Raw genomic sequence first — 21,220 nt, forward strand, 5'->3', positions numbered from 1 at the left:
TCTGTGTAGCCGTATATTTTTAGTTTAAGATCATAAAATGTAAAAATATGATTTATTTCTAATGTTATGTTAAGTTAAAATACGACAAACGAATTGAAATGTAAGAAGTAATTAATAGTATTTGACTAAAACTCAAAAAGAACAAAAAAGGTAAATAGGTGTTCTTTTTAGGGAAAAATATAATTTTTTAATACAATAAGGTTCAATTTCTTGCTTTCATCAAACAATGGGGATTAATACAGAATGATCATATAATGTAGCAATACAAAATCAAAATTCCAGATTCATTCACATTAACCAAACCCCCCAAAATTCCCAAATTCTCAATCTTTATCTCTTTTCTCCATCTGGGTCATTCCCAAATCTCTCAAAAACCCTTCAAAAATGGCGACTGAAATGGCACAAACAGACCCAGAAGGCATCGATGGAGTTCGTATGACATGGAATTCTTGGCCAAGAACCAAAGTTGAAGCAAGCAAATGTATAATCCCAATTGCTTCGTCAATTCAATTGCTTCGTCCTTTCCCTGATCTACCTACCCTACCTTACGCCCCCCTTCGTTGCAAAACTTGTTCATCAATCTTAAACCCCTTTTGCCGTGTTGATTTTCAAGCTTTAATTTGGATCTGTCCGTTTTGTTTCCAACGTAATCATTTCCCTCAGCATTATTCGGGAATTTCGGAAACGAATGTACCTGCTGAGCTTTATCCACAATTTACTACTATTCAGTATGCGATTCAGAACCCTGGTGGTCATAATTCTCCACCTGTGTATTTGTTTGTGTTGGATACTTGTATGTTGGATGAAGAATTGGAGTTTGCTAAATCTGCATTGAAAAGGGTTATTGGACTTTTGCCTGATTATGCTATGGTTGGGTTTATTTCGTATGGTACACAGGTGCAGGTACATGAACTTGGGTTTTCGGATATGTCGAAGGTTTTTGTGTTTCAGGGTTCGAAGGACTTGTCGAAAGATCAAGTTTTGGATCAGTTAGGACTTGGTAGTATTAGTGGTAGGAAGGGTGGTGGTGGTGGCGTTGGGGGTGGTGGGGTGAATGGTGGACCTAATCACGGGTTGACTAGGTTCTTGTTACCTGCTTCTGAGTGTGAGTATACACTCGATTCGGTGAGTTCTTTGTTGGTTAAAAATGCTGTCTTTTTGATTGCTTTGAGACTTTGAGTGGTGTAGCTGTTGTTAATTTAATGTTGATTTTGTTCTTGTGTGTTGTTTTTTTAGTTGCTAGATGAATTGAATACGGATCAATGGCCTGTGACACCGGGAAACAGAGCATCACGCTGCACTGGGGTGGCATTGAGTGTGGCAACTGGTCTGCTTGGTGCTTGTTTGGCTGGGGCAGGTGCTCGAATTGTTGCATTAGTTGGGGGTCCTTGCACTGAAGGACCTGGCGCGGTGAGTTTTGACTTTGTTTTCGCTCTGTTTTGTTCTTAGTGATCTACGAATTCCAATATCCTAAGGAGTTACTGGGGAATTTTTGAGTGTTTGAATGATTTCTTATTGACAAATGATTACATTTTTTATTGTCTGATTGTGCACAATCTAAATTCTTCTGGAAAAGGAAGGATTTTTAATATTCTTATGCCTTCAAGGCAATCACTTCTAGCTGTTATAAAAGCACCATTGTCACCAATCAGTCTCCTCCTGTCTTTCACACACTCTTTAATGTTGTGCTCCTTGCTTATCCATGAAGGAGACTATTTGGCTTATCATTGCCTTCTGCAGTAAACCTTCGTAGCAGATGAGTAGTATTAGATTAGCATTGGTATCATTCGATAACTAAAATTTGGGTTAATTGTATATAGGATTTCAACTTTTGTCCAACCAAATCACGTGTACTATACCTTCACTAAACATTTTTTTTCCTCAAGAATAACTTGATATATAGGATATCTTAGTGAGTTAAGAAGATGAGGATCATAAGGTACTTCAACAACAAGAACTTAATATGCATATTTATCTTGTTTTAAGCATTCTGTTCGCCACTTAAATTGGTCTCTGCCAGCCCTCCCTTTCTCCTCTTAAGGCTCCTGAATAATCACCCTATACGTTGAGGCCAGATTTCTAACCAGGAAATTTAATAGGTTAGCAAGTCAAATGATTTAAGAGACTTCTTTTTGCATGAAATTTAAACAATCAATTGAACTTGGCCTCATTCTGAAGAAAGTTTGCCTAACAATGCTTCTTAAGTGACTTTCTTTTCCTTTTTTGTTTGTTTTTGTAGATTGTGTCGAAGGATTTATCAGAACCTGTTCGTTCTCATAAAGATCTACACAAGGATGCTGCACCATTTTTTAGAAAGGCTGTTCATTTCTACGAGGAACTCGCAAAGCAACTCGTTAGTCATGGTCACATCTTAGATGTTTTTGCTTCAGCACTGGACCAGGTTTGACTTGATCAACCACTTGTCTCCATGAACTGTGTTGTTTGTCTTATAAGCTTTTGGTGCAAGAGACTGGTGTTCACTTGTCCTTAATTAAAATAAAAACTGGTGTTCACTTTCAGATGAAGCATTTTATCCTGGACAGTATTTAGTTATTTAGGTTTATCTGTTAAATTATCGAAAAATATATTAATGTGTAAGCATTTTCTTTTCTTGGTGCGGGTATATTTTGATTTTTAGTATTATTAGCCTCATCAATTGAATGTGAAAACTTTACTCTATCCCTTACTAGAGAGGTCTCTTGACTTATTGATGAATCTGATCGATTCATAAGAGATGCTATTTTTTGACTAGTATTGTTTTTTTAGGTTGGAGTTGCAGAGATGAAAGTAGCTATTGAAAAGACTGGAGGACAAGTTGTTCTTGCTGAAAGCTTTGGGCATTCTGTTTTCAAAGATTCCTTCAAGCGTGTATTTGAAGTTGGTGAACAGTCTCTTGGGCTTTGCTTCAAGTGAGCTTTTTGATATGTCATTTATTTTCCTTCATGTGAAAGGGTTATGATTTATCCATTTAATATGGTTATTGTGACTGTTGAAATATTTTCAAGTTCATGGTTGGAAATTTCCTTCTTCTAGCTGGGACACTGTGAGCTGTTAAGTGAACCAGGCACTATTAAAGAACTTGATAAAGCATCTTTGTCAATTGCATAGATGTCTAAAACTTAGCATCATCACAAGTTCTAGAAATAAATAATAGAGAAGGATATGTTTCAAGAATAACTATTTGATGTAGAAATTCAGCACAAATAACCAATGTATGAGCGACTATTCCACCAGCTAGCTTCTTCTCTGAGGATAGAATGAAGCTCGGGTTGTTAACATTGAAGATGAGATAAGGGAATTGCGGAGAAGAAATGGACTTTTTGGGTGAAAAACTGATTGAGTTATGTCCCAATTATGTGAAATTCTTTCTATTTGGTAACATTTAAAATGTTCGCCCCAATTTTATTACCAACATTATTATATACCACCTTCACAAACAACGCATTATCCCCAATGTTGAACTGCATAAGCCCCAAAATGCCCTTCCTTTACTCTTACCTTAAATAGAAGAGCGAGAAGGGTTTCTTAGGGGATAGGGAAGGAGAGGGCAGACTTCCATTAAGCTAGGGATGTCCATATTTGGACTGTTTGAGAGGTAAATATTTGAAGTTATCTTGCTTGTATTCTGTAGAGTGAGTATTTCTTAAAATGATACGTCTCTCTTCTGCTTGGATGTGCTTTATTTTTCTTCAACTATTTGATCATGAATCTGATGAATTAATTTTGTTCTAGTGCTACATTAGAGATCAACTGCTCCAAGGATATTAAAATTCAAGGGATAATTGGTCCTTGCACATCTCTTGAGAAGGTTGGTGTACTTTAGTTTTTCACATTCTCAGCCGTAATACATTGACCTAATATTAGACGGCTAACCTGAAAGAATCGACCTGGTAAACCAAGATTTATCCTCGAATATGACATTTTCAGAAATTATTTGATACTGATCATGTAGTCTTATGCAGAAAGGACCTGCCGTCTCCAGCACAGTTACTGGTGAGGGGAATACTACAGCTTGGAAGCTCTGTGGTCTCGACAAAAACACTTGCTTGACAGTTTTCTATGATGTTTCATCTAGTGAGAAGTCAGATCCTTCAGGCAATATAAATCCACAATTGTACATACAGTTTCTTACAAGGTGCTTAGAAAACTTCAGCTCTACTTTTTTTTAATTGTTACTATTTCTTTTGAAAACAGTTAATGTAACCTGAGATTTACTTAACTTTTGATGGATAGAACATTCTGTATTCAATTTATATTGTGAGGGTATACTAGAAAAAGAAGATGTTATCGTGTAACCAAAATTTGTTGGTTCTTGGCTGTGCAGTTATCAGAGCCCTGATGGGCAAACAAAACTACGAGTTACAACCATTACTAGGAGATGGGTTGATGCTGGTGTTGGCACTGAGGTCTGTAATGACGAGTTTTGATTTTTATATTGTCATTTGTAATACAATGAAGTCTATTTTGTTCTTTTTTATATAGTTCACACGTATCTTTTCCCAAGCATAGAGAATGATATTACTTTTATTTGTTTCTAATTTTATCTTTTTATCTTAAATTTGTCTTTTGACTAGTACTTCATGAGACTGATATTTTTCATGGGAAGTACATTCTGAATTGAAGAGCAGTATTCTTTGAAGTAGTACTGCTCCCTTCCCCCGTATTGTGCAATTGAATTTCCATTTTGAGATAACTAGAGAAGTTTTATACACTTAACATCCAAGGATTCAAGCTCATTTTAAAACTCTTGTGAAGTTTGTTTTGATGTTTGTTCAGTCATCCTCATTATAATTTCAGACTCCATCAATTAATGATAAGCTTTTCCATGTTGTTATGCTGTATGTTTTTGTGTATTTCTTTCTCTGGAAACTTTTTCGTATGACAATTCTTTCTGGATGGACTTTGATGAACTTTCTAGGGTGCATACAGGTGTTGATACTGATGGTGCAATAAATCTATGTTTGTAGGACTTGGTGCAAGGGTTTGATCAGGAAGCTGCTGCCGTAGTAATGGCTAGATTGGCTTCTTATAAAATGGAGCTAGAGGTATCATTTTTGAGCTATAATTAGTTCTACACAATATTGTTTGCTCTATTTACTTAATTATGTGTAGATGCCTACTAGTCATCTTTGTCTTTGTTTGCCTTTCCAGTTTGTAAATAGTACAATATCAACTTTTTGGCCAAAAATAATTTATTTATACTACACCATGATGTCATGATCTTTACAAAAATATAATGTGAGCGCATGCATCATGCCTCCGAGAACTCTAGTTGGCTATCTAAACAAGTCCATACTTCCATTTTATACCAAAGATTCAAAAGAAAAAAGTTGGATCTCAACAACAAATTCTCTATACTCTCAAATGTTCTATTCGCACAAAAAGCACGGATGGTAACAACCTCATTGTTCGACTAAATTAATAGTGACATGATGAGCTTGTTGCATATGAGCCAAATAGTGGAAGAATTTATTCCTAAATCCGTTACGATATTAAGAGATCAAAGTTGAAGAGAGTGTGCTTCTAAAGTTTTTCTGGACTGATCCTACTCAACTCATTCTCCTCCTTTTTTGCTTGTATGAAGCATTGTTGAATCTGTCTACCTGAGTTGATACTATCTTTCAGTTCTTGCTTCTCTGTATATTTAATTGATAAATCCTGATTAATAGATTTCACTTTCCAGGAAGATTTTGATCCCACAAGGTGGCTAGATCGGAATCTGATTCGCCTGTGTTCCAAGTTTGGCGAATATAGGAAGGATGATCCTGCATCTTTCACTTTGAATCCCTGTTTTTCTCTGCTCCCTCAGTTCATGTTTCATTTGCGGCGATCACAATTTTTGCAAGTAATATAACCCAGCCTCTCTTTTTTTGTTCCATTCAACTTTTGAATGTATATCATGGATGCACGGTCTATTGTCTCTCATTAATGTGTGTACATCACAGGTTTTCAATAATAGTCCCGATGAGACAGCATATTTCCGGATGCTGCTCTACCGAGAGAGTATAAGCAATGCTGTTGTTATGATTCAACCTACACTAATGGCATTTTCATTCAATACGCTGCCTTCTCCAGCTTTACTGGATGTGGCATCAATTGCTGCTGATCGCATTCTTTTGTTGGATTCGTACTTCAGTGTTGTCATATTCCACGGAATGACAATAGCTCAATGGAGAAATTTGGGATACCAGAACCAGCCAGAGCATCAGGTATGTTTATTGCTTTGCCGTCTTCTTCTAAATGATGAGACCTTTATGCTAAATTAGAAATCTCTGTCTTCTCCATTCCCAATCTTGTGGAATACGTTATGGCTATTTTGGAATTCTTTTCACCATCATTTGTGATTGTGAAACAAATTGATGTCCATTTTCCTTGGTTCTTTCAGGCATTTGCTCATCTATTGCAAGTTCCTCATGACGAGGCCCAAGCACTCATCCAGGAGAGGTTTCCTGTTCCTAGACTTGTAGTGTGTGATCAGCATGGTTCCCAGGTAAGCATCATATTGGGATTCTAAAATTTTGTTGCTTTGTACTACACCAGCACAACATGTTGTGTAGTATAATGGATCATAAGTTCCTCGAATTCCGAGATGCAAAGTGTTTTTTTCTCTCTAGATTTTTCTTTTGGTATGATGTGCCTTCTGTTGGGGGGGAAACAGAACGAGCTTTCGTAGGGTGGGAACTGGAAAGGGGAAGCCTTGGCGTAATTGATAAAGTTGTTGCCATGTCGAGCCATGTAATCAACCTCTTGCAGAAATGCAGGGTAAGGCTGCATATAATCTACCCTTGTGGTCCGGCCCTTCCCTAGACCACCCCGTGCATAGAGGGAGCTTAATGCACTGAGCTTCCCTGCCCATTTGAAGGGCGGACACAGGGATAAAGTTGCATTTGGCATAATTTTCTGGTTGTTTATGCTTATCTTGTTCTAATATTTTCCCACATGCTTACCAGGCAAGATTTCTTTTGGCAAAGTTGAATCCCTCAGCCACATACAATAATGCAAACGATATGGCAGCGGGTTCAGATGTGATATTCACTGATGATGTAAGTCTCCAAGTTTTCTTCCAGCATCTTCAGCGACTGGCGGTGCAATCTTCTTGAGAAAAAAAAACGAGATTCCAGCAGTTCGATTGATACCAGCAAAGAGTGCATCATCTCTGCTGCTAACCTCTCGTCTGTGCTTCGATTTTGTACTAAAATTCCTTGTTAATCATGTAGCTGATTGTAGTAAGGATTATAGCTCTCATATATAATTTAAAGTTCCAATATACATCTCTTAGACTATTTGCTTCTTTCATGCTAAAAATATTAGTAACATAAACATCTTGGAAGGATACTTGAGGAGAAGGATTACTTTTTGATATTGTCAATTCATGTTTCGCTTTTGATAGGCACAAGGGTTTATTATATTTTAAATATGTTTTAGACATGTAAATAATAGATGATGTGGCATTATGTAACGACTTTAATTAACCTTACAAAACTCGCCCAAGATCCACTTATGAAGATATACAATCTACATATAATATTTAGGGATAAGGCAAAGATCATTCTTCTTATGCATGGTAAGTCCAGGCTTAACATCTGTGTCAATGTCTTCCTTTTTCATCCCAAAAGGTAATTCCCAATCAAATGAATAAAGAAGATTTGACAATGCAAGTTCCACTGATGCAACCCCAAGTGCCATCCCTGGGCATCCTCTTCTTCCCGCTCCAAATGGAATAAATTCAAAATCTTGTCCCTTAAAATCGATATCGCTATTTAAGAATCTCTCGGGTATAAATTCTTTTGAATTTTCCCATATTTCAGAATCTCTTGCAATTGCCCATGCATTAACTTGGACTATAGTTCCTGGCTGAATTTCATACCCTTCTAGTGTGGATTTTTTCATTGTTTCTCTTGGCACTAAAAGTGGAACTGGTGGATATAATCTGAAAGCCTCTTTTATCACTGCTTTGAAATAGGGCATATTTTGGATGTCATCTTCATTCACAATGCCTTTGTTCCCAATTGATTTTCTTATTTCGTCTTGAACTTTCTTCATGGCTTTTGGATTCTTTATCAAGGCCGTCATTGTCCATACTACTGCAGCCGCGCTAGTTTCTGATCCTGCAAGTAACACATTCTACAAAGAAAGAAAATTAAAAAATATTGTCCATATAATTTTTTGATGAAGGATGTTTTACTGATCACACTTCACTTTATGTGGCTACGTCGTTATATTGTTATCTGAATTATCCATGTCACTCCATTTAAGATCAATTCAGTATTATATAAAATAAAAAGTGTGTTTGAGAGCTTTAAGACAAGAGATTACCATGACAATTGCTTTTATATCCTCCAAAGTGAGATCAATTGGTGTTGATTTCTCTTTCTTCAATTGGAGCAAAACATCAAGAATGTCCCCTTCCATGGATTTTGGCCTATTGGGATTAAGATGCTGCTCAATGAGTTCTTCATAAATCTCGTCCAACTCCTTGAAACTCTTATCAAGTCTATTTGTCAATCCAGTAAGTTTATCGATCCAATTTAAAGAAGGAAAAAAATCAGAGACAAAAAAACTAGTCATCATTGCTGCTGATTCTTCAACAAGAAAATAAAACCTCCTACTTTCATGGGATTCTTCGTCATACCTAATACCAAAAGCAACTCTAAAAATAATACGGCTACTTAATAAAATCATTAAATTGCTCAAATTGGTGATTTGTGAAGTGACAACATGTTGAGATATTTTCTTGATCATTCTTGAGACTTCATCTTCACGAATCAAACTAGATGATTGAACTTTCTTGTGACTAAATAGATGAAGCACACAAATTTTTCGCATTTCTCTCCAAGAGTCATTGTAAGGTGCAAAGACTATGTCGCGACCATTATAAGACAATTTTTGCTGCCCAACATGAGAAACTCTACTACAAAAGGCTAAATCTTGTGTCTTCAACACTTCTTTTGCTAATTTTGCTGAAGAAATCACAATTATTGGAGTAGAACCAAATTTTAATGAAAATATTTTTCCATATTTTTTGGAAAGTTTCCAAAAATAGATATGAGGGGCTAAACTATCAAATTGATGCAAATTTCCAATGAATGGAAGGCCAATAGGACCTGGTGGCAGATTGTTTTTGCTACTCTTTTTGGCTTTAGGAAGAAGAAAAATAGGAAGGATAGGAAAGGCTACAAAGAGTAGAAAGAGCATCATTTTGTTGTCCAAACTTCACAAAATACTAGTCATCTTGTTGTGTCATTTCATAGTTTTAGGTTGCAATAAAAAATTTCCAAAAAAAACAAAAACAAATAATTGAGGTAACATAGAAAAAGATCAAAGGCATATAATTACGAAAGTGACATGTTGACACCCAATTTTGGCCTAACATTTTCAAAATTCATAACTTTTAAGTCTTATTTATTCAATAGTTCAAAATATATTTTTTTATAATTTTAAATAAGTTTATCAATATTTACGCTTATTTGTCAAAGTTTCAGAATTTTTTATCAGTTAATTTTAATTACATTATTTTTTATCATAATCGGTTGAATACGTTCAAATATTTATTCATGTTGATTAAATCATTATTTATGTTAGATTGCATTGTTTTACACGTCATTGGTTACGTTCATTACATTTTTTAATATTCATTTTATTCATTACTTTTATTAATATCAATTTGGTGTTTTTAGGACAATCCAGAAATACTATTAAATTAGGATAATATTTATATACACAAATATTTTATTTAAACATCAATTTTGGATAATAATTTCAAGCTCATAATTTGAGCCCATTGTACAATTATTTTCATAGATTGAAAGGAAGAATTCCAAATGTATAAAAAATCCTAATTTATCTTCCTTGAGCTGCCGCCACCACCTAGCTCAAAATAGCAACCCAAACCACCTATTACTCTCCTCTTCTCCACCGGAACACCACCCCAAAAACCCACCGGAAAGCAACGGCAAACAGACCCAAAACCCTACCTGAAACCTCCTACTCGAAACCACCAGCTCCATCGCGACCCACCACCACCGGTCACCCCTAAATCTCCCACGAAACGCAGCTGGTCAGCAGCTCAATCGAACCAAACTCCATTCCGGCTAGCTTAAACCTACAAATAGCTACCAAATAGGCCCACCACCACTGGAAACAACCAGTCAATCACCTCCAAACAAAACCCCATCTTCCCAACCAAACGCCAACCCACCACCGGTGCTCACCTCCTTTCCCTTTCCAGCAACCAAAATCACCAACGAGCTCCATCACCACTAAAAAACCCACTTGAAACAACTCCTTCGCCAGACCCCAAAACCCCTCTGTTTTCCAGCAAATAGTCAACAACAACACCAAACCACAGCCGGAAACCACCTCAACGCCGCTGCAACTCCAGCAGCGAACAGCAACCCAAAACCCCCTCCCTTTTCCGGCGAAAAACAACACAACCATACCCTTCTCCTTTCCTCCGTGAAACCAATAGCGAGCTTCAACTAGAGCTCAAGCGACACCCCAAATCCAACCAGCTCCATCACGAACTCCGGTGAAGAGCTCTTAGCTCCGATGAACCGGAGTAATAAAACAAGCAACAAACCACATCGCTGCTAGCTGCGAATCCCGATGAAACTCTCAAACTCCAACACCGGTGGTTGACAACCAGATCTGGCCTGAATTGTGACCTATTCCGTCCCGGTACTGAAGAAATAATGCTCAAATGAAGCTCTGTTTGTTTTCTTTTACCATTAAGATTCTTTGCTTTTATTATTTTATTACTTTTCAGTAATGTTATGATCTTTGGTATATTAATTATTTGTGAGTATATTATTTCCTTAAAAGTCCTCATGCTATGGTTAATTATTTGTGAGTATATTATTTTTTTAATGCATTTCTTTTATTTTAATGTATTTTACTTCCTTCATAATTGTTCCACTAATTATGTTTTGTTTTGTAGTGAATTTAATCATTCTTGTAATTATTAATGGGGAAAATGCATAAGTATCCCCAGCCTATACCCGAAATCTCAGAGACACACCTAACATTTACTAAGGTCCTATTACCCCCTGACCTTATTTTATATGTAATATTCTACCCCTTTTTGGCCTACGTGGCACTATCTTTGTGGGCCCAGTGCATGTTGACATTTTTTTCAAGATAATGCCACGTAGGCAGAAAAAGGGTAGAATACTATAGATAAATTAAGTTCGGGGGGGGGGGGGGGAGGGGGGTAATAGGACCTTAGTAAAGGTTAGGTGTGTCTCTGGAATTTCAGGCATAGGCTGGGGGTACTTATGCATTTTCCCTTATTAATGACATATTTTGTTGTTGTTTAGATTATATTCTTACCCTATCAGATAAGACATTACAGTATTTTAGTATTATTATTGTTTGCTTCATTAATTATCCATTACAATATTGTAGTATTATTATTGTTTGCTTCATTAATTATCCATTATTGTTCTTATTTTATTCATATATATGGCAGCTTGTTGATGACATAAAATATTACTCCCTCCGCCCCATTTTATGTGGCACAATTTCCTTTTTGGTCAGTTCCAAAAAGAATGTCACATTTCCTTATATAGTAGGTATTTAAAGGGTAATTTTGTAAACATTTCAAAGTCTTCATTTATTTCTTAAACTCCGTGCCCGATTAAAGGTTGCCACATAAAATGGGACGGAGGAAGTGAAGAATTTGCAATTTCCAGTAGCTAGGTTGCTATTATTATTATTATTATTATATTATTATTATTATTATTATTATTATTATTATCGTGGTGATATGTTGTTATCATTCGGGTGCTACATCTTGATTTATATGATCTTTGGTTTGCTTTATATTTTAAGTTAAAATTGGCCAATCAAAAAATCTCTTCGTCAATTTTCGAGGCCTCTCCATTGTAAAAGACGGAAATTTAGTTAAAATTTATATATTTTGTATGTTAAAATTGGCGGATGAAGAAATTACCGTCGATTTCTAAGGCCTCCAATGTTAATTAGACGGGTTTTTATTTTTAAGTTATTATTTGATTTATTCATTTTTATTCATATTTATTTATTACTAACACTTTTACTAAGTGTCTTTACATGTCACACCCCAAATCCGGATGTGATGGCACGTGTCCATTTTCCGCCGGACACGTCAGCCTAACCCAACCACAACGATAGAGAAGTAGAAATACGAGAATAAAAGATAATAAATAAGCGGAAGACTTTAATTAAGACTCAACACTACCCAGAATTTGGTTGTCACATGTACAAACCTCTAAATACAGAATTCGAATAAAAATATACAAGTCTCAGAGTATAGTTCTCGAATAGAACAAAACTGAAAGTAAAGATAACTCAAGGGCACGTCTGGAATGAACCGCTACCTCTCGAGTATGTCCCGAAGCTCAATCTGCTAAAGAAACTACTAAGCCGAATCTGAGAGAGAGCTGTCAACCTACACAATTGTGTAGAAGCAAGGGTGAGTACCGAAAACCACAGGTACTCGCAAGTAACTCTAAACTAAGCAAAACTAGCAGCTACAAACAACTCTTTTCAATCCCAACCGAACAACCGAAACTTCAATCTAGCAATAAACCAACCAACCTATACTAAACAGATCATATTCAACAGCCAGAACCAATAATATATCCTCATCAACCTCAGATCAACAAATAAGAGCAAGTAGATCAAATTTCACATAAGAAGGGTAAACTGATACAATCCACACATCACAGACAAAGATAAGGCAAATGCGATGCAAAATGCAATAATGATGTCATGTAGTCGTGATGCATGTCTGTCCTACGATATACATCTGTTGACGTAATCAGTTCGCGCTGAATACTCAAATCAGAACCCATGGGGGATACACATGGACCATGTATCACCGCCGGAACCAGATCCCATCGGCATCCAAATCGCTAGCCGGAGCTAGTCCATCTCATATATCTCTAGCCGGAGCTAGTCTCAACTGTGTCTCATATCCATCCATCCATCCTCATATTAGTGTCTCAAAACTCATGCAACAGATAATTCACACATGAGATGAATAATAAATATGCACATGTCATCAATCACAATCATATCACGATCACATCATAGTATTACACATCATCTGTCTCAATCAGAACCATATCACGACCACATCATAGTATTACACATCACCAGTCTCAATCACAACCATATCACGACCACATCATAGTATTACACATCACCTGTCTCAATCACAACCATATCACGGCCACATCATAGTATTACACATCCCCTGTCTCAATCACAACCATATCACGACCACATCATAGTATTACACATCATCTGTCTCAACATCAATGTCTGTATCAATCATAGCCTACTCATGCTCTTCTATCCTCTCAATATCATTTATCACATGACTTATTCAATAAAATTCAAGTCACATATAACACATTTAGCTCGTTTTATTCCCTATCTTTTATTTACAACAATTTCAATCAACAAATAAAACTCATCCTCAATCCTCATTACTCCCCAACACAATTAGGAAAGTAGTCATGCGTAGTCTAAGAGTTTTACAAAGTTTGGAAGCCACTTGCCTTAAAACGAACTCCAAAAGTTACTTGACTTAAGCCTTTCCTTTCCGAGTATTATTCGGATCGCGATAATCTATTCAAACAATTATTCACAATCACAATTCGAGTACAATGACACCAAAATCAAGAAATTTAGGGAAAAAGGGCAAAACGGTCCAAAAGTCTCATACCGGAAAACGATACCCAAATCTGGAAATTTTTTATGTAAAATGATCCTTAAAGTATTTGGAAGCTAATGCTGAAAACCAATTTGAAAATGGAGTTGAAATCAATTCACAAACTCAATTTGAAGGAAAATCCACGTTCTTGAAGAAGCCTAAAATATTCGGATCCGAAACCCCGACTCGAAAATGAAATATCTCTTGAAAAACATTTTACCCATGCTTAGATAAGTTCAAATATGAAATTTCATCAAAAATGGAGTTAAGATCGACCTTGAAAATCTTAATTTATCAAACTTTAACTTTACCGGGAAAGTCCAAATTGTACGCGATTAATATGATGAAAATAATCGATGAATCAATAATTTTATGTTAAAATCAGTTTACCCATAACATAAGGATCGTAAATATACCTTTTTCATCAAAAAGGGAGTCCCAATCGATAAAACCCCAATTTTTCCCAAGAGGTTTACGGATAGAGAAAAAAAACCAGATAAAGAAATTATGAGAAAATGTCGAATTGAAGATTGAATACTAACCCTCATATTAATTCAAGAATAAACCCGTAAGAATCACTCCATTCCGATCTCTAGAACTCCCGATATGCTCAAAATACCAAATGAACATAGTCTGAGATTTTTATAACAGTACCTGGCTGTTATGCACCAGAAAAACAACAGTTAATCTTTCACTAAAAAGGCCGTAATTTCCTCATACGATAGTGAAATGACCCGATTCTTTTTTGTAAATGTCTTAAATAATGATACGGACCTGCCCGTTCAATCGGAGCTCAATTTCATGCTCGTTTGCCCAGTCAAATATCATTTCTACTCGGTAAACAATTATTTCTTATTTACGATAAAAGTCCAATCTTGGGTTAGCGAAAATGCACCAAAATTTGCAGATAAGTCCTATAATTCATGCTCAAAGTTTCAGAACTTTCGGAATAATTTTTTCGACCTTTAAAACTAATAATGAACCCTTTAGTTGCCACAATTTGCTGAAATAGTGTCAAAACATCCAAGAAGCTTAAAAGCTCACCCAAAACTCATTTGGCACTTCCCGAACACAAACCAAATATGCTACTAGCTTGAAAATGACATTTCGGACTCAATGAAATCGTCGGAATTTGAATTCGAGGTCTCCTTGACCCGGTATCCGATAAGGCATCAAGAAACTAACTTTAGGCTCAAAAACTCGAAACGCACTCGGGGCCTCTAAAAATTCAACCAAGAATCATTCTAGACTTAGAATCACCCCCTGAATCCAACGGTGCCCTCGGAATTCCATTTCGAGCACCGGAACCTCGTTTGTTGACCAAAGTCAACTCTTGATCAAAATTTCACAATTTTTGCAACTTAGGACCTCAAATCTTCGTTTTAACTCCAAATTCGACTCCGTAAATTCTCATAGATCCGTTTCGACATTCTAAAACTGCTGGAATCGACGGAAATCCGATTCGAGTCTCAAAACTCCAAATGACTCGAAATAGCACTTTTAACCAAACTTTAACTCTTAAAAACTCAACTTTTCATCAATTTTCCTTCAAACCAACTTCGAAAATACAACAATTAGGACTCGGGGCAACTATCGGGAGGGGTAAAACGGTCATTTTATGAAAATTTCCAAAAATGACCTTTAGGGTCATTACATTACAGGTACACAAGTTTGCTTCTCATTGAAGCTATTCGAATGAAGTTCGAACAACATTCTTTATTCATTATTTTGTATTATTTACGTTAGGCAAAGCCGTTGCTTTTATTATTGATTTACTTTATTATTTGTATATATTGCATATTTGTTTTACTTGTATATTGTGTCATCTCCTCCTCAATTTGAAAAATAAATTCAGTCGGAAATCACATTTGTGAATTTCGAAGGATGCTTAACACATTTCATTTAGAATCATTTGAACCCATTACCTAGAATCTAATGGTTTCGTAGATCATTTAATTGGTTTCCTAGTTTTTCCTAAAATTAGGTGGCGACTCTTTTAAAATTCTTATTTTCTTCTTCTTTTAAAATTGAATCAATTGTTTATTTTTTGAATCATCACGATGTTTCGCCCTATTTGAATAGAGTAGGGATATATACATGACATATAAAAATTATTGGTCCAAAAATTGGATCTTGAAAATGAACTTTGTACCCTAGCAATAAATATTTTGCACATTTTCAAGATAATTGTTAACATAACTTATATCATTAGCCAAAGGCTATATATAGGTTGAATGAATAAATATCTAGCAGGGATAATAGGTTATAGTGCAAAATTAGCATAACACATAAGTAAATAAATAATATATGGTATATAGTTCATTAAATTTATGAAGATTCACGAGGAGAAAGATCAAAAGTGTAACGATATAATTTGGTTCTATGCAAGCAGAATTATTGAAAATAAATTGACTAATCAAATGAATAAGATAGAAATCTCAACAAGTTTGATCTCCTTATATGGTCTTGGACAATCCCTTCCTCCTGAGTTAAGCTTTACATAATTCCATTTACTTTGTTTTGTCCATAATCTTTGTTATTATTAGTCTTTTTGGATTTAAGACTAAAATACAATATTCTAAACAATAAAGTCAGGTGCATTCAAGATTTAAACTTACTAAGTTTAATATGCAGAAGGGTTCATTACATATGTAAAAAATTTATTTAACCTTAGATAACTAGTCCAAGATCCACGTATGAGGATATACAATCTAAATATATTTTTTGGGGATAAGACAAAGAACATTCTTCTTATGCATGGTAATTCCAGGCCTAACATCTATGTCAATGTCTTCTTTTATCATCCCATAAGGTAATTCCCAATCAAATGAATAAAGAAGATTTGACAATGCAAGTTCAACTGATGCAATCCCAAGTGTCATCCCTGGGCACCCTCTTCTTCCTGCTCCAAATGGAATAAACTCAAAATCTTGTCCCTTAAAATCGATATCACTATTCAAGAATCTCTCTGGTATAAATTCTTCTGGATTTTCCCATATTTCAGGATCTCTTGCAATAGCCCATGAGTTCACATGAACTATAGTTTTTGGTTGAATTTCATACCCTTCTAGTGTGGATTTCTTCATTGATTCTCTTGGTATTAGGATTGGAACCGATGGATATAATCTAAATGTCTCTTTTATCACTGCTTTGAAATAGGGCATATTTTGTATATCATCTTCATTCACAATGCCTTTGTTCCCAATTGATTTTCTAATTTCTTCTTGAACCTTCTTCATGGCTTTTGGATTTTTCATCAAGGCTGTCATAGTCCATATTATTGTAGCCGCGCTAGTTTCTGATCCTGCAAGTAACACATTCTACAAAGAAAGAAAACAAAAATTTCGCTAAAGGTGTACCTATTTATACAATATTTTTTATACGTATAATTTTCTGAAGAAGGATGACAACTGATCACTATCCTTTACTCTATCTGACTACGCTGTTATATTGTTATGTGAGTTATCCATGTCACTCCATTTAAGATCAATTCAATATTATATAAAAATAAAAAGTTCAAAAAAGAAAAAAAAAATTGACAAGGAAAAGAAGTGTGTGTGTTTTGAGAGCTTTAAGACATAAGCGATTTACCATAACAATTGCTTTATATCCTCCATAGTGAGATCAATTGGTGTTGATTTCTCTTTCTTCAATTGGAGCAAAATATCAAGAATGTCCCCTTCCATAGATTTTGGCCTATTGGGTTTAAGATGCTGCTCAATGAGTTTTTCATAAAACTCATCAAAACCTTTAAAATTCTTCTCAAGTCTACTAATATTTCCAAATAATTTATCAATCAAGCTTAAAGAAGGAAAAAAATCAGAGATAAAGAAGCTAGTCAACATTTCTCCAGATTCTCCTAAAAGAAAATTAAACCTCTCACTTTCATGTGATTCTTCGTCATACCTAATTCCAAAAGCAACTCTGAACATGATATTACTACTTAGTAAAATCATTAAATTGCTCAAATTGGTGATTTGTGAAGTGACAACTTGTTGGGATATTTTCTTGATCAATCTTGATACTTCATCTTCACGAATTGGACTAAATAATTGTACTTTCTTGAGACTAAATAGATGAAGAAGACAAATTTTTCGCATTTCTCTCCAAGAGTCATTGTAAGGTGCAAAGACTATGTCACGACCATTGTAAGACAATTTTTGCTGGCCAAGAATAGAAGCTCTACTACAAAATACTAAATCTTGTGTTTTCAATACTTCTTTTGCTAATTTTGCTGAAGAAACTACAATTATTGGAGTAGAACCAAATTTTAGTAAAAAGATTTTTCCATATCTTTTGGAAAGTTTCCAAAAGTAGAGATGAGGGTTAAACTATCAAATTGATGCAAATTTCCAATGAATGGCAACCCTAAAGGACCTGGTGGCAAATTGTTTTTGCCACTTATTTTGGCTTTAAGAAGAAAAATAAGAATGATAGGAAAGGCTACAAAGAATAAAAAGAACATCATTAAGTTGTCCAACTTTACAAAATACTTGTCACTTGATATGTTTTTTTATATATAAATGGCTCTTGGGTTAGACTATTTATACTTATATTACAAAAATAGTCAAATTACAAGATTGACCATATTATATATGTAGCCATCTCAGCATACTGGTGATCTTGAAGTCTTCCTTCTATGCTTCTTTTAAATCCTTCAAGTTCATGATGGTTGGAAGAATGCTCCAACATCCGTGATTGCCATTACTTTCCTTATATCCAGTTAAGCATATTATGGATTTTAAAAACGTAACCCTTAACCAGAGGTTTCGGGTTCGAGTCCTGACCGTATGGAGAAAATTTTGTTGGGAGCGTCACCTCAAATGGGCCCTATAATGTGCGGTCCGAATTTAATCGGGGGTGATTAATAGTTTTCCGACTATGGTAGTCGACCATTTAGGTAGTCTAACGGTTAGGTCTAGTTTTATATGTTTTAACTACTGTATATAGTCGGCAAATATCTTCGGACTTTCAATATGCTGATTACTTAAAAATAGTCAGAAAGTCATCACAAAACTCCATTTTTCGACTACATTCCGAGTATTTTTTGCAGTTGAGCAAACAACGAAATTCTAGTAGTGAACAATATAATAACTACTATTATAAGTAATAATTCATAACAAGTGAAATTAGTTAATTACTTCAAAAGGTCAAGAGTGTCTTAGACATAAATACTCAAATAAACTTTTTTGCAATTACTTGCAACAATTTCTCCCTCAATCTCTGCAAACCACTTATAATTTTCTTTTGATTTTTTAAGGTTGCTAATTGAAGCACGTTACGTGAATCTAATAACTCATGAAAATGACATTTTGAGTTCGTTTAATTTCTAATATTTGTCTCAACAACATAGCCTAGATAGAATTAGCCCTTATATAAAGATTGATCAAAAATTAAAACTTTCTTCTCTAGCAATAAATATTTTGCACATTTTCAAGATATTTGTCAACATAACTTAGATAGCATTAGCCAAAGGCTATATATAGGTTGAATGAATAAATATCTTGCAGGGTTACATAGTACGCTAAATGATATAATTCATTAAATTTGTTATATATAATTGATCAAGCTAAGGTTAACTGTTGATATAATTTGGTTATCTGCAACCATAATTATTGAAAACAAATTGACTAATAATCAAATTAATAAGATAGAAATCTCAACAAGTTCCTTGGTCTCATTATATGATCATGGACAATCCCTTTCTCATGAGCTAGCTTTAGCTTTAGGTCATAGCTCAACTCGCAATCAATTCTGACTTGATCATGAACAAACATACGCGGGATTTTTGTCTCCCCTGCTTCTGTGTCATCGAAATAGAGAAGCATTTGATCAAATATGAGTTACAACAACAAGAAATTCACAATATGAATAAGAAACGGAATGAAACAGAGTTATACCTGTTGTGCCGTAATTGTCCTATCTTTAGAAAAATCACTTTTTTGAAATGTTCCAAGTATAAAACAATTCAAAAAAATACTTAGAAAAGAGTCGCCACTTAATTTTTTAAAGAAATTAAGAAAACTTATAATTTTCAAAGATTTAAACAGAAAAAATCATTTGAAAATACCAAAGAAGGTTCGGGGTTCAATTTACACTTCGAGAAGGGTTTAAGCATTCGAAGTGTCCGCTAACATGCGATTGACCTGCGACTTAACTAAAATGTATTTGACTATTTTTAGAAAAAATAATTTAACATAAAAATATATAATAATTTACACTATTCGGCTAAGTTTAAAAAATAGCTAAGAAATGAACCATTTTATTTTGATCTTTTTAGAAGAAGAGGCCTAAAATGAAAATATTTGAATTAAGGTGCAAGTGATTAGAAAATTAATAAAACGACTAATTAGAATTTATTTAGTTCATTTCAGAATAAATTAAACCAATTTAATAAATTAAAGTATGAAAAATCATTTTGAATTAATTGACTAACCTTTTTGAGAAAATAGCCAAGTAAGTATTTATTTATTTATTTACACTATTAGATTAACTTTGAGAAAATAGTTAAACAAAGAGCGATTTTATTTTTTAAGAAAAATGAGACCTTAATTGAAATATTTGATTTAGAGACAAGTAATAAGAATTTTAACGAAACTAAATTAGTTGATTTTCATTTTTGAGTCATTTTTGGTTTATGAAAAACTATTTTAAACTAATAAAATAAAAGAAAAAAAAAAGTTTTGACTAAAGATTATAAATGACAATACAAAAGTTGATAAAATAAGATTTGTTAGAAACAAAACAACACAGATAAACAGTTCGTCTTTTGGGGAATTCAACTAAGTTAATTAAAAATTCTAAAGTTAGAGTTAAACAACAAATAATAAGTAATCACAATTAAATAATTAAAGAGTAAGGAATAAATTGAATTCGGCCCCCTTTTGGGCCAATTTCGCTGAAATTTTTGCGTTCAAACCAATCCCGTTTTTGTATACAGCTGGTGTATATCAGTGTATATTAGCATATGCATAGGCTCTTTTCATGTATCTCTTGCTTCCGAACACCTATACTTCACCTTAGCCCTGTATTTTTGCGTTTTTGACCTGTATTTGTTATACTAAACCTGTATATCAGGTTATAATGTTGTATACAACATGTATACTGCCTACTTTCAGACTTTCAAGATCTGGGATTTTAGTTTCCAACCATGTTTGCTACTTTCAATCTGTCCATCATTTTCTCCACTTGACTCGAGAGGAAGAAAGATGAATTTAGGCCTTTATGGCCTACTTCGAAATGCAATGGAGGAGGGAAAGGAGTCCACAATGGACTCAGCGGGAATTCACATACAACAACGGAAAAGAGGAAATATATTAGTATGAATTCAAATTCCGATGACATGAGAAAATAACACATTTAAACTTCCATTATAATCGACATGCACCAAGACAAGCTATACTAAGTAGGAATCCAGATGACTTTGCTGAAGTGAACTCAAACAGAGGAGAGATTGACTGCACTATGCAACACATACTCGTCTAAATGCAACCTCATAACAGCAACAAACTATACTAAAGT

The 21,220-nt window shown here is 34.6% G+C and overlaps 2 protein-coding genes and 1 pseudogene across 4 annotated transcripts in view; 1 reads left to right on the forward strand and 2 right to left on the reverse strand.

Annotated features, from left to right (window-relative positions):
• Window positions 1-195: 195 nt before the first annotated feature.
• On the forward strand, window positions 196-7,310 carry LOC125834947 (protein transport protein SEC23-like). Its single transcript, XM_049514092.1, has 12 exons — window positions 196-1,125; window positions 1,237-1,410; window positions 2,240-2,401; window positions 2,767-2,909; window positions 3,733-3,808; window positions 3,963-4,135; window positions 4,325-4,406; window positions 4,968-5,045; window positions 5,684-5,845; window positions 5,946-6,209; window positions 6,386-6,490; window positions 6,951-7,310. The coding sequence occupies exons 1-12, from the start codon at window positions 385-387 to the stop codon at window positions 7,098-7,100; spliced, it is 2,310 nt and encodes a 769-aa protein (XP_049370049.1). The 5' UTR covers window positions 196-384; the 3' UTR covers window positions 7,101-7,310.
• Window positions 7,311-7,424: 114 nt separating this feature from the next.
• The window catches only part of LOC125834952 (6,7,8-trihydroxycoumarin synthase-like), an 84,183-nt gene continuing 70,387 nt past the window's right edge, over window positions 7,425-21,220 (reverse strand). For all 3 annotated transcript variants that reach the window (XM_049514097.1, XM_049514096.1, XM_049514095.1), the window contains exons 2-3: window positions 8,317-9,231; window positions 7,425-8,124 (exon numbers count right to left, since the gene is read on the reverse strand). In XM_049514097.1, the coding sequence (XP_049370054.1) occupies window positions 7,516-8,124; window positions 8,317-9,198 (1,491 nt within the window). In that variant the 5' untranslated portion in view covers window positions 9,199-9,231 and the 3' untranslated portion in view covers window positions 7,425-7,515. The remainder of the gene's footprint in view (window positions 8,125-8,316; window positions 9,232-21,220) is intronic.
• LOC125834957 (5-OH-xanthotoxin synthase-like) lies at window positions 16,411-18,167 on the reverse strand (annotated as a pseudogene).

This window comes from Solanum verrucosum, unplaced genomic scaffold (genome assembly GCF_900185275.1).
Source record: "Solanum verrucosum unplaced genomic scaffold, falcon-dt-bn FXZP01000184.1, whole genome shotgun sequence".
In the NCBI taxonomy this organism is placed as follows: domain Eukaryota; kingdom Viridiplantae; phylum Streptophyta; class Magnoliopsida; order Solanales; family Solanaceae; genus Solanum; species Solanum verrucosum.